The sequence below is a fragment of the Natator depressus genome, chromosome 2 (assembly GCF_965152275.1).
Source record: "Natator depressus isolate rNatDep1 chromosome 2, rNatDep2.hap1, whole genome shotgun sequence".
NCBI classification, from domain to species: Eukaryota; Metazoa; Chordata; order Testudines; family Cheloniidae; genus Natator; species Natator depressus.
Genome location: NC_134235.1, coordinates 192,054,792 through 192,069,368, shown reverse-complemented (window position 1 = coordinate 192,069,368; position 14,577 = coordinate 192,054,792). Strand labels below are relative to the sequence as shown.

The 14,577-nt window shown below is 38.5% G+C and overlaps 1 protein-coding gene across 1 annotated transcript in view; it reads left to right on the top strand.

Annotated features, from left to right (window-relative positions):
* Positions 1–14,235, top strand: part of ZCWPW2 (zinc finger CW-type and PWWP domain containing 2) — an 80,960-nt gene extending 66,725 nt beyond the window's left edge. Inside the window, exons 5-7 of the mRNA XM_074945633.1 lie at positions 4,702–4,763; positions 5,710–5,777; positions 14,108–14,235. Coding sequence (XP_074801734.1) covers positions 4,702–4,763; positions 5,710–5,777; positions 14,108–14,235 — 258 coding nt within the window. The remainder of the gene's footprint in view (positions 1–4,701; positions 4,764–5,709; positions 5,778–14,107) is intronic.
* The last annotated feature ends 342 nt before the right edge of the window (positions 14,236–14,577 follow it).

The following is a 14,577-nucleotide window of genomic DNA, read 5'->3' as shown; positions in this document are numbered from 1 at the left end:
GATGAAAATTTGGATGTGTGGATGGATGGGAAAGGAGTTATCTCAGAGGTACTGGGCAGATAGAACTAGCAAGACTTAGACATAGTCTGGATGTGAGGTCCTATAGACAGTTCAGAGTTGAAGATGATGTCCAGGTTATGGGCTTGAGTTATGGTGGTATTGTCTGCAGTGATTGAGAAAGGAGGTAGTAGAGATGGCTTGCGGGAGAAGAGAGGAGAGATTAAGCGCTCTGTTTTAGCCATGTTGAGTTTGAGCTGACAGCTAGACATCCACAAAGAAATGGCAGAGAGACAGACCAAGATTTTAATTTGGACAGGAGAAGACAAGTCTGAAGTAAAGAAGTACATTTGTGAATTGTCCACATAGAGATGGTAGTTGAATTTGTGGATGAAATTATTCCAGAGATAAAGTATAGAGAGAGAATAAAAGGTTACCAAGGATGGCCCCCTGTGGAACTCCCAGAGTTGGGGCAGGGGGAATGAAGTGTAAGCTGAAGGAGGAATTAGAGTGGTAGGTGGAGAACCAGGAGAGGACATTGTTACGGAAGCTAAGGCAGGGCAAGATTTCAAGCTAAGCGTGACTAGTGGTGTTGAAGGCAGCTGACAGGTCAATGAGGATGACATAGAGCCATGGTTCTGAGCTTTGGTGACGAAGAGGTCACTTTTAGGGCAGTTTCAATGGAGTGCAAGGAGCTGAAGTCAGATTGAAGGTCTAGGATGGAATTGGAGAAGAACTCTAGACAGCAATTATTAATAGCATGTTCAATGAGTTTATCGATGAAAGGGAGCTGGGGTGGTCGCTGGAGGGACAAGTAGGGTCAAAAGTAGATTTTTTAAAGATGGGTGAGATTAAAGAAAATTTGTATTGTTGATGGGAAAGAATCAGAGGCCAGATCTTCATGACTGGCTGTTTGGCCATAAAGGTTTATTAGTGTAAATTGATTTTAGAAATCAGCTATGACCAAACATCATAATATATCACATAATATCATTCTGTAAGAGCAGAATTTACAGCAACAGACACAAAATCAAGAGTTGTTAGAGCTGATGAGCAAGTGTGAATACAGATTCATATTAGGCCTTATGCACAGGGTTTTGGGAAGCTCAGTGATCTGTGATGCAATAAAGACAATTTTTTCTTTAAAGTTTGCTTAAATTGTATGTGAATTTGATGCTCATTATAGTACAAGTGTACTGTGCAAGATACATTACATTCTGCACATTATCTGTCCTTTACTCCCAACTTGCAACACTGTTGCTGTTTCAGTCACAGCAGAATCTTCCTATCATGCTGAATTGTGCCACACTGGTGTTTTTTGACAACTATCCAGTAGAGACTAGAATGCTACTGTCAAACTCATTTTAAAAGTTGAACCCTTATACAGTAGAGACATAAGGCTACAGCAATAGCTCACTGCAGCAACTAAGAAGGAACATCTTAAGAGAAATCCATTATACTTATGCAAAAGTAGTATTTTTCATATTAATTATATCTAAAATATATGCTCGAGATTTTTTTTTATTTAGTCTCCTGCAATGTGCTATATGTAACTATAGATGAATTCTGTTCTATTTCTGTTCCTTATTAATGATATAAAATTTAATTAAAACTAAAAAATACCTTAATTTACTGTAGCTGCTTCTACTCTATAATTAAAAAAATGAGCAAGGTCTTGGCACACTATCATTTTAGCAAACCTGCTTTGAAAAAAATAGTTTAAAAATTCTGTTTGGGCAGCAAAGCCTTACCATTTGTACTTACCAAGAACTCAGTTTAAAGGTCAGTTCTACTCTGAAAAATGATTCAGTAAAATAACATTGAGAGATTCCTTGTTTGTATCTAAAAGATTTCTAACACACATGCACTCAATTCACAAGTTTACAAAAACACTTTTCTAACAGACAGTCTTTCAAACTCAACACGGACACAGAAAGTCAGGCTGGGTCATTTCAATGATCATCAATAAAGAAAAGTTTGGCAGACCAAATTATTCGCTCAGTAGCACTCATAAAAGTCTTTGGTGGGATTGAATAGGTATGAGTGATGAGAACCTAATAAACAATTGTGATGATAATGCAAGAAGGAATAAAATCCAGCTCATGCTCTCTTAGCTGTGCTGTTCTGCAGTGCTAAACAGGATATGTGACATCCCTGGTCAAGCTCTCCCTGTTTGATACTTCAGGTTGCTGTGTTTGGATCTCATCTTTTAAGCTTCCCTTGTTCTGGGTAGGCTGCGGCACTGGCTCTGGCCTCTCTGGCACTCTTCCTGGGCATAGCCGCTCTGATACCTGCTCTGGGCTCACAAGACGAGTGCTGAACCCCCCGCAAGACACTCCAGTAGCTTAAGCACATCCTTTTCCAGAGCTCCCCTGTTGAGGGTTTTCTGTTTATAGTTTACCTCTGTAGGGACATGTGGTAGTTGAAACAAACAGGCATAGGCTTTGCAAAGGATTTCTGAAAAGAATCAATTCTTTACTTTAGACAGCACAAGAGAAAAACAGATCTAGGTAAAGCAATAAATGCCGGTGTGCCATTCCCTGCCTCAATTACCTTACCACTCTTGAGCATTCTTTGAGAATTGGGTTAGGGTCTTTTCAGTGTTCCAGGTCCTATCTGCTCGGCCGTTCTTCGCCAGCTCATGGCTTCTCCTCTGAATCAGGGAGTTTATCTACACTCAGCTGCCTTCAACTTTGGCTGGTCCAACAGTCAACAGAACCTGTCTCCCTCATATAGCTGTCCCTTTTGTTCCTCTTTGTCTCTGAATCCCTCTTTGTCTTAAAAGGGCTATAACAGCACATCAGCCTCTTTAGTCCCCTTTTGGGGAAGTTCCACTGCTTGTCCCCTTCTTCCCCGAAAACAAGCTAGGTCAAACTGGATCCCCAAGGCTTCAGCCATCCCATTGTTCTATAGTGCTTCCATTGGAATGGGATCCATTCAGGTTACTGATTCTCTGTTGTCCCTAGTCTGGGAGAAATGTGGCACAAGCCCTGGTAGCAGATAGCACATACACCGAGGCATTTAGTAATATGGCAATTTCATAAAATCAACCAGAATTCATAAGCTGTATAATTCTTCAAATTGTCACAGGAGTGAAAAGCAGTAAAACTTTATTAGCCACTAAAATAAGCAGATATGACTGACAACTCACAATAAGCAGATCTGTTGAGTAAGAATGTATTTTTACACAGTCATCTTTCAGAGTAACTGTATTTTCAGCATTTCACTTAATTCTCCCTCAGACTTCTCAATAGGAGGAAAGTCTGATGGAGTATTAAGTTTCCTCTTTGATCACTTCTGACAAATATACAAAGGATGAAATTTTCATTTTTGGCAATCTTGGCAAATTTCCCATTTCAATAGTGATAAAGGTCTGAAATTAATTGGGGAAAAAAGATTAACAAATCATTTCTTATATGAAGGCAAAATTCAAGGGCCAAAGTGAATCCAGCTAACAAATTTGTGTAAACCACCAGTGTATTTGAGATAATTTCAGAGTTAGAATGAATATATATATCTATTTGTACAAATATGGATAAACGCCAAAGGTATTTACATTTAGTGTAGTAGCACAGTACTTACATAAAAAGTTATCTTTTGATTTGTGTTACTTAATAAGGGATCTTAAACTGATTATCCCTGAGAAGTACTGATGTTTTGGAATATTTTATATTATCTACCAGTTATGGAAAGCATAAAAGTAAGTTTGCATATATAATATATATACTCATTTAGAAAATCCTAATAATTAAAAATGTTATTATTTGTATTACAATAGGGCCCCAAAGCCCCAACTAATCTCTGAGGGCCCATTGGGCTAACCACTATACAGACACATAGTGAGAGGCAGTCCAAAGTTATCTTATAAATAGACAAAGTATTTGAAAAGTCAGAAGGGAAACAAAGGCACAGAGAATGAAATTACTTGCAGGTCAGTAGCAGAGCCAGCAATAGAACCCATATCTGCTAACTTGTACTCCAGTGCCCTGTCCAAAAGAGCACAGTGTTTGCTTTCCTTTTATCATCATTAACCTGTATTTAAAAAAAAATCCAAACAGAGTCTTGATGAAAAATATATATTATCTTTTTGAGATGACAGTCTAATCATCCTTTCAAGAATACTGTAGCATGAATTAATCTATCATTTTTTTTTCATATATTCATACACACAAAACATACACTCTACATATCTGAAGAAGTGAGGTTTTTACCCACAAAAGCTTATGCTCAAATAAATCTGTTAGTCTTTAAGGTGCCACCGGACTCCTTGTTTTTTTTGTGGATACAGACTAACACAGCTACCCCCTGATACTTGACACGCTACACAGTTCAAGGTATTTTTAATATAAATTGTGTATATACATTCTTATAACATGTGACATACCTGTCTTATAAATCAAACTATAAGAGTCAGAGAAGAAGTCTACTAATATTTAGTATCATAATGAAAGCCTGAATCCACTTAAGGGATCTACAAAACATTACTTGAGTTGGTATAATTGTTTTATTGGATTTTTAAAAACTGTTTTGATAAATAATTTTTCGTATTTGTAATTACAAGTTTAAATTTGTCTCTTGTAAAAGTTCATGTAGTTATAGAATGTACTAATATATAGCTGAAAATTACTTTAAAATGTTACAGCGTATTAAATGTTACAGCATATTACCACTCACAAACCAAGTTTTCTTATTTTTGTGTCTCAGATAAAAGCTCAGAAAAAGCAAGTTGTCAAGAAAAATAGAAGTGGAATTGGACAAAAAAGAAAGTAAGATTTGGGTAGTTCTTTTTTAAAGTTTTTACTATGTAATTAAATAACTTCCAATGACTTAGTAGCACTGTGATTAGTATATCATGCAATTATATGAGACTTATTCTGTCATTTCTGAGAATGTGGGTGCTGCAGTAGGAAGAGCACCTCCTTGTCCTAACTAACAATATCCAAGTCAGTGCAAGAGTACTGCTGAAGGGAAGATATTTAGCACTCTGTGGCCAGAAGGCGTTGCAACAGCAAATCCTGAATGGGAGATGTGTAAATCAAGGGTGATACATTAGTGGAGAATTCAGGAGGACCATCAAGAAAGAAATATAAACACTGTTTTTTCAGAGCGTAGAAACATTTTTAAGCATGATTTCAATCGTCTTTCACAAATTCACTGCTACTTACCTTGCTAAATAATTTACTGTTAGTGATAATTGGCTAGATTTTCAGCAGGCTTTCATTTTTGTTCCTGCAATTATGCAGATGCAAATAATAAAAGCAGTTTATTTGTGTGGAGGAACAATTAGGTCACTTAGATGTTGAAGTACCTGATTTGTGGGTACAATAAGGTACGTAGATATCGATATTAGCTAAATTTAGCCTGGACAATTTTTGTGGGTTAGAGTTTGGAAATTTGGCTCTACATTTGATTTTTTTCTGAGTATAAATAGAAATTGCTTCTCAAAATACATTTCTTCTTACTGCTTATCCAAACCCTTGGACCAAAACTCTGTTAATAATACGGGATAAACAGAGGATTGTACCTATAATAAGTATTATTACCAGGAAATGAATGAGAGAGACAGGTCTTTTTCACAAATCAATATGTAGCAACTATTGTCAGAAAGAACCTAGAAAAATGTTGTTGTATGAATAAATATAATATTTTAAAATGTCCTTTAACTCTGCGTCATTAGTGATTTGTATTACATGTGTGAAAATCTTTTTCTAGGAAAAGTATGTTAAGATGCTCTCTTGAAACAATGGTTTCAGATGACTTCCTGTCAAAAGAAAATCTGGGTATGTATAAACTATCTGTGGTTTAATTACAAGTGTCCAGTGACTTTGAATAATATTTACATACATTTAGCATCTTAAATATATTTAAGCGTTTGATTCCCTTTTGTGTTGAAAAGATTGTCTTTCATGAACAATAATATTTTAGCATACAAGCCATATGTATATATATACAGAACAAAAAACAAATTCCAAGACACCTGTTGCTGCAACGTTAAATTCTCCTTAGAGTCATTGTGCACATATACATTCCACTGTAGGTGTATGTGTACCCAGTGCACTCTAGTCAGAGACTTTTGCCAGCAGTAATAGGGGGTGGCTCACGCGCCCCTGCCATTTTGTGTTCCAAAGGGTTGTGGCTGCTGCCTCCCTCTCAGTCCCTTCTTACCATCCATGTCAAGAGATGGGGCTCCCTGTTGAGCTTCGATTTTCTTTATTTGCCGGATTTTAAAAAAATATATTGTACATATTTTTTTCATAGATTTACTGTTGTAGGTTAGTTAGAATTAGTTAGATAGTTCACTCTTTGTGCTCTGGGTGTCTCTTACCATGCAGAGATCCCCAGGACGTAAACAGTGTGCCACCTGCAGGGCAGTAACATCTGTGAGTGATAGGTACTCGAGCTGTCTTGGAAGAGGGACATGTTAGGGACAAATGTCCATACTTACCTCTTTCCCAGCAAGGACCAAAAAGTTGAAGGAATTCCATATCAAGATTCATTTGCTTGAGAAGTCGATGCACCCCACTTCAGAGCCTAACCCTGACTACAAAGGAAGGGAGAGTTCTTCTATGTGGAGTGCACCTCTGGTTGCCCAGGCCCCCAAAACAAAATCTGATAAAAGAGATCTTCTTCTTCTTCTCCTGCAGCTTCCTCAAAGCAGAGGAAGTTTCCTTCACCATCTGAAGCTGATAGACGATCTAGGTCTTCTATGTTGACCCACAAATGGGACAGATAATCTAAAAGTCCTTCGTTACTGAATTGAAGTCTGGTCATAAACACCGTTTACCAGTACTGTTTGACGTAGCACTGTCAACTCTGGTGGGGCCATCAAGAGAGGTACCTTCATCATCTTCTACTCGAGCACTATCAGGTGCTGTCTGTGGAGCACTTACCTCCAATTACAGTAATGTTGATGTCACAAGCATTCTTTGTGACAAAAGGCTTATTGTGCCTTTTTGTGCCTAATTCACTGTCTGGTATCAATGGCAGCAGTTTCATCCACATCAGCACTGTCCGCCTTGTCTGCTCAGTCAGCATGGTTGGCACCATCTGTAATGCTGGCCCCATTGGTGCAATCCATATACCAGTCAGCATAGGTTCCACCTGAACAAATAGAGTCAGCTTTGACACTGGTAGTACTGACTGTGCAGCAGCATGCCTCACCAGGGCTGAAGCATCTGCTGACACCCACTGGAGCAGCTTCTCCATTTCTTGAGGAGAGCTACATCATCTTCTCCTCAGATTTGAAGCATGACCAACACATTTCTCCTGCAAAGTCTTTTAAGTCATCTTGGAGATCACATTCTAGCGATACTGCTCAGACCCATGGGATGGAACAGGAATACTACACTTATAGGGATATTCCAGTGTAGTGTCCACCACTGTGGGTAGTACAGAGATTGGATTACCAGCCCTTGCCATACTGGGCATGCTGACTTCTCCCAGAGCTTCTAGATACCCATCTGCAATGTGGTCCAGAAGAAAGTCTGCATCTCAAGCGCCTATTCCTGTTAGAGAAGATCCAGTCCATCAGTCATCCCCAACATTGGGATTAACTAAGGAAGAGGAACACAGGGAGGAACCCACAGATCTACCTCCTCATGTTTCTTCCCTGATGAGGTTGTAACACCAGAATCTTCCTCAACGCCTCCTGAAGACTTTAAGATCTTTCCCCAACCTACCTACCCCATCCCTTTTCAGCGTCCGATCTCACAAGGCTGTTTTACTTCAAGAAGTACAATCTCTTCTGGAATTGGAAGCAACAGAGGAAGTTCCTCACCAGCACAAAGGGAAGGGCTTTTGTTCCCATTACTCCCCCCCACAGCCCCACACCCTGGGCTCCAAAAAAAAAAGAGGTGGTCTAAGGCCTGTTTTGGATTTGAGAAATCTGAATAGATTCATCAAGAAAATAATATTTCAGGATGGTCATCCTCTTATCTGTTATTCTTTTCCTGGAGATTGGTATGCTGCCCTCAGTTTGCAGGGCACTTTCTTTCACATAATAACACATCTAGGACACAGAAAATTATCTTGATTCATTGTCAGGAACGCAGACTGACAGTACGCAGTGCTGCCCTTTGGTCTGTTGCAGGGTTTGGTTCCTGGGTTGGTGTTTTTGTTCTTAAAACTACAGTACCCACCTGGGGAAGTGAAGAAACAGATTGACAGAGCCAGAAGGGTACCCAGAAGTCACCTACTACAAGACAGGCCCAACAAAGAAAGTAACAGAACACCGCTAGCTGTCACAAATCTGACATCAGGAATTATAACATTCAAAAACCAGTAGGAGAACATTTCAGTCTCCCTGGTCACTCAATAACAGACCTAAAAGTGGCAATTCTTCTTCAGAAAAACTTCAAAATCAGACTCCAACGTGAAACTACAGAACTGGAATTAATTTGCAAACTGGACACCATCAAATTAGGCCTGAATAAAGACTGGGAGTGGTTGGGTCATTACAAAACCTAAACCTAATTTTCCCCACACTAATTTCCCCTGACTGTTACTCACACTTTCTTTTGAACTGTTTGAAATGGGTCACTCTCATTACCACTACAAAAGTGATTTTTCCTCCCTTGGTATCCTGCTGTTAATTGAATTGTCTCATTCGACTGACCTCACACTTGGTAAGGCAACTCCCATCTTTTCATGTATTTATACCTGCTCCTGTATTTCCCACTCCATGCATCTGATGAAGTGGGTTCTAGCTCATGAAAGCTTATGCCTAAATACGTTTGTTAGTCTCTAAGGTGCCACAAGGACTCCTCGTTGTTGTTGCTGATACAGACTAACACAGCTACAACTCTGAAACCTTTCCACTAGGGTTCATTCCACTTCATCAGCCTTTTTGAACAACATACCTATAGGGGACATTTGCAAAGCAGCAACATGGTCATCTGCACCTACCTTCTCCAGACACTACACTTTTACTTAAGCTTCCTGAGCTGAAGTGAACTTTGGCAAGATGATGCAGCAGGCTCTCTTCGAATAATTAAAGTCCCACCATCCTCAAGGGTAACTTTTGCTGAGTCGCTTACAGTTGAATGTGTATGTGCACAACTATTCAGAGGAGAAAAAACTGTTACATACCTGTACAGTTAACTGTTGTTCTTTGAGATATGTTATGCACATATACATTCCATGTCCCTTCTGCTTCCCTGTTACTTTGAGTCTTTTTTGGATGGTCATGTGAAGGAATGGAGAGGGCAGCAGGGACACAGCCAATTTATGCCCTCAGCTCCATGCACAAGTGTGGGAAGGGGCACATGTGCCAGCCAGTACGGCTGGCAAAAGTCTCCAACTTGAATACATTGGGCACAGATATACTTACAGTGGAATATGTATATGTTCACCACACATCTCAAAGAACAATAGTTATTGTACAGGTAAATAATTTTTAAATTATTATTTTAATAGTTTTAACACAGTGTGTATTACAAAACCAAGTAAAGATCTTAATAGTTAGCATCCACATCTGAGTGCTTTAGTGTCAATGACATATTCAGCATGATATAGGAACCTTGTGGCGGAACAGGGGACAGAACCCATTCTCCTCAGTCCCAGTCAGTGTCTCATAGCATTTGATCATGTAATTAAAGACTGTATCATTCATCTGTGTTTCTCACAGTGTTTTGTTGAGGTGGCTGTGCAAGAGTTGCTCCGTTTTACAGAGAGAATAACTAAACACATAAATTTGGCTTAATCTAATTGAGAGACAATGTGGCTAAATTAGTGAGATTTAGATCTGCCATAGCAGAGATCTGGGTCCTATTCCCAGCTCTGTCAGATATTATCTTTCAGAAATGATCACGTGCAACCTCTCAGATCATCAGTTAACTCATTTATCCTCTTAAGGTAATGGCCTAAGTGAATATGGGCTGTGAAGGATACAATTGTTAACAATGATCAGTGGAAGGGGGGAGACTCAAAATCATCATGTCCTGGGTTCCCAGTCCAGTACATCTTCACCTAAGCCAAGAAGTATTTTGTCTGTGTCTTGTCTTGAGCGCTGGCTTTGTGCATTTCATATGTAGGAGGACAAAGAAAAAAACAAAACAAAACAAAGGTACTTAGAAAGTACCTGAACTATATGTGGTGTTAGTTGGGCTGGGTTAATTTTTTCAGACTAATAGTTTATTTCACACACACACACACACACACACACACACACACAACGGAAAAAAAAACCTCAACAGTTTGGTTGACTCAAAACTATTCACAAATTTGATGTGAATAATTCCAACCAAAAATATTTTGGTGGTGGTAGCCATGGCTAATTCCTTATAACATTTAGCCCAGTGGTTAGAGCATTCATTGGGGATGTGGGAGACTGAGGTTCAATTCCCCACTCTGCCTGATGTGGAAAAGAGATTTAAAAATACTCTCCTAGCTCTCAGGAGAGTACCCTTACCACAGCATTATGGGATATTTTGTAGTGGTCTCTCTTAGTCTTTCCTGTGGAAGTTCTTCTTTTTATTGGCGCACAGACGTGAATTTGCCTCTCCCACATTCTAGGTGAGTGCCCTAGCCACCGGGCTACAGTCATTCATTTGCTCTGTCTTTCTGATCCAATGACTATTCATTGCCATTATGAATAACTATGAATTGACATTATGAATGACATTGACTGCTATACCATAGACTGATATCACCATCGCCTCTTCCTCTTCCTCCTCCTGCTGCTTTGTGAATCTAGCCCTTTAAAAATGCCTGAAATAGAACATTCAACCAAAAGCAGGTTTTTTTTCAATTTTGCCAAAACATTTCGCAATTTTTGGATTCAGTTAATTTAGAACTGTTTTTATTTAATTGCCAGCAAAAAAAAAAATCAGTTATTCACCCTACGCCGGTTCCTACTGCTCCATTTATAATGAATGTGTCCTCTGAATAAACAAACAGTAGGCAAAGTAACCTCAGAATTACAAAGAGTGTTTTTCAATATGACATGAAAAGCACTACAAAGAAAGAATAATTACAACAGCCCCATGATTATACTGGAATCACTGTAGGTGGAGTCCCAGTAGTTTATTTGTCAACAATTTAAATCTTTTGTATCAGTTCTATATCCTATTCTGATTAGACTAATTATTCATGTGCTTTCCAGTGAAACAGTTAATAGACAGAACTAGGATATCAAAATGCTGCTTCACTTAATGAAATACATTAAAGATTGCTTGGACCACTTGAAACACTTCACAGCTATTTCTATATGGTATATTATAGAGCTAAAACTTAATATTTTGGATTGACTCAGTTATATAGTTTGTGTTCTCACTGGTGCTGCACCTGGAATTACAGCACATAAACATATAAGAAAATATGTCTGGCTATGGAACAAACTCTGCATTGCATTGTTACAGATATAAAATAGACTGAATTGTGATTAATCTGTTATTTGCCCAGATTTACTTGTCTAGTATCCCAAGTTAGGCTAGGTACAGTCTAATATGAAAAATGCTCCAGAATATTGGCTGGAAATGTCATTTTTATAAGCACATCTTTCAGAAGAATTCTCCTGTCCTCAGCTATTGTCCGGATATATGGTCTGAAATGCAAAAAATAAAATTCCTGACAATTCTATACCTACTTCACTTGAGCACACTAAATTCAGAATTCCCCATAGCTTATCAGGATTAAGCTTTCAATTACTGGGAATTCCAGGCTTCATACATTTCTTTGATTTAAAAGAAAAAAATAATGTTTAAATAGGAAACATTTTGGATCCCCAAAACTCCTTTTCTACAGTAGGCTCCATGGCATTATAGTTAACACAGATACTCTGTTTGGGCCTTTCTCAGCCCAAGAACAACTCCTCTTACAAAGTAGAAAAGGAAAGGCCTTTCATCTTCTCTTTGCTCAATCCTACTAAGGTCTCTATGGGACAAAAATCTTCATTTATGTGACTGGACAGTATAAGGTTTTGGCAGAATACTAGCAAACAGTACACTGTATAAAATATAACATCTTGTATTTTTCAGTTTTGTAAAACAAGTTAGGATACAGTTCATATGAAAGATTATATAAAAATGTATGTATGTATCTATGTAACTGTAAAGTATGTTACCCTTATTCCTCATAAGCACTACTTACATCGGGGTGGCCAACCTGAGCCTGAGAAGGAGCCAGAATTTACCAATGTACATTGCCAAAGAGCCACAGTAATACGTCAGCAGCCCTCCATCAGCTCCCCACCCCTGTTCCCAGCGCCTCCCACTGGCAGCTCCGCTGATCAGCGCCGCCTTCTCCCTCCCCACACTTCCCGATCAGCTGTTCCGTGACATTTCGTGGCGTGCAGGAGGCTCGGGGTGGGGGAGGAGCAAGGGCACGGCAAACTCAGGGGAGGGGGCGGGAAGGGGTGGAGTGGGGGCAGGGCCTGTGGCAGAGCCAGGGGTTGAGCAGTGAGCACCCCCTGGCACATTGGAAAGTTGGTGCCTGTAGCTCCAGTGCCGGAATCAATGCCTATACAAAGAGCTGCATATTAACTTCTGAAGAGCCACATGTGGCTCTGGAGCCACAGGTTGGCCACCCCTGACTTACATGGTTAGTCCAAGAAAAACACACATTAATGATTTGGAAACACATTAAAATGTTATACCAAATTTATTGAATAACATATAAACTACAACTAATGAAAATGATGATTCAGCTACCAGCCAAAAACACTGTGGTAATACTGATGATATTCATTACATGAGAAGAGCTGAAGAAGAGTGTTGTGAAGCTTGAAAGCTTGTCTCTTTCATCAGCAAAAACTGGGCCAATAAAAGATATTACCTCACCACCTTGTCTCTCTCAGATCCTGGAACCAACATGGCTACAACACTGCAATATATCAGTAATGTCAGACTTTCCATGAAAAGACATTTTTAGGGTTTATGAAGCTGGTACTGTTGTGGAAACATCCATGTGGGCTTTACTGCACATTTTGACCAGAGAAGTTGGTACAATTATTGATATAGTCATTTATGAGGGTAGTATGTAATAAGTTTACTTGAGAAGGCCTTCTTCTGGCAGCCTCTAAAGCCTCAGTAAGGTGTGATGAAACGGTCCCACCTAGAAATTAAATTGGTTCAACTAACCTTCAACCTGAAGGTTGCACTTAATACTTTATTAGCACAACAGAATCTCTTTATAATCTTATCAAAGTTGTTTACAGAATGTCTTGCTTTGGAACAGCTTCCTGTGTTTTTTTCTTCCAGCTTCTCTTTAAAAATAATTACATTAAATAAAGTGCTTTCTAACATTTTTCACTAAAACCTACAGTGTTGAAACAAAAATAAAAGTTTTGCGCCAAATACTGTTAGTTTGAATTTACTTAATTTCAAATCAACTTTCACAGTGAAAAACTTTTGTGTTACACACTGGAAAGAAATAAGGCTGGTCAGAAGGGACTGTTTGAGCTTTCTCATGGTAGCATTGTGTTGTGTCCATTTATGGAAAGGTGGGAGATGACCTCATGTGGCCTCCTGCCCCCATATTCCTGCTGCCTTTGGAAAAGGCTGCTTGCAGCTGCCATCATCCTATTTCTGTAGGAAGGAGAAGAAAGACGACCAGTGACCTATCTCCAAAGAGCTCTGCTTCAGCAGAGCCTCTTGGCGTTGTGAGATTTGTTGCATTTTGTATCTCCTTTCAGAGATTTTCTATCCAGAAAGCTCAAGAGGTATATTTTGTAAAGTAATTTAAGAAGCAACTTTTTATTTTTGTTTAAAAAATTTTCAGGCAGGTTTCTACCCGTATCCGGTATAAGAGTGCTATACAAATTGCAAGAATTTTGGATAACAAGATAACTCTTACTATTCTTCACTTAATCTTGACAGTTGTGTTGATTTCAAATCATTAAAGACCAAAGGATGAATTGTTCTCACATTTGAAGCCAGTAAAGTTACTTTGGATTTTAACCAGTGTCAGTGATAGCGGAATTTAGCCCCATATGGTTTTACCACAGGAAATCCATTTTCTTTTCCATGTTTGGAGTAGTGATTTTCCCTGTAGATTCTCTGTATCTGTTCCCCACTGTTTTAATTGACTGAGTAATAAATACTATTTCATTAATAATATTGCATTAATATACATCTATATTTTAGCTAAATTATGTATTTTGTTGTTTTATTAGTTATCTCCGAGACAGAAGTTATATTAAAAGATCTAGAACAAATTCTCAGGCGTGTTGCAGACCCTTTAAAAACAGCTTGTGGGTTGGACGGAAATGGAGAGGGAAAAGATACAGGAGAAAAGGTATGAATTATACATGGTATTGCTAACTAGTTCCTGGAAACATTTTTAATTTTAGTGGAATTTATGCTAGTGATTAAGAAAGACACTTTTAAATATGTTTTAATGGCTATATAATGTACTTCTGAAAACAATGCATACTGCCCACTTTTTGAATGCTATATATTTAATTAATTTATAATAATGATATAAAATAAAATTGTTTAAAGAGCACATTTAATACAAACCAGTTTCACTGTATCCTACATTTAAAACAGAAGATATTTGAAATTAATATTCATGATTGAAATCCCAGTCTCAGGGAGATGCATCCACTGATAGCCCCATTATTAATTATACTGCAGATGTCTG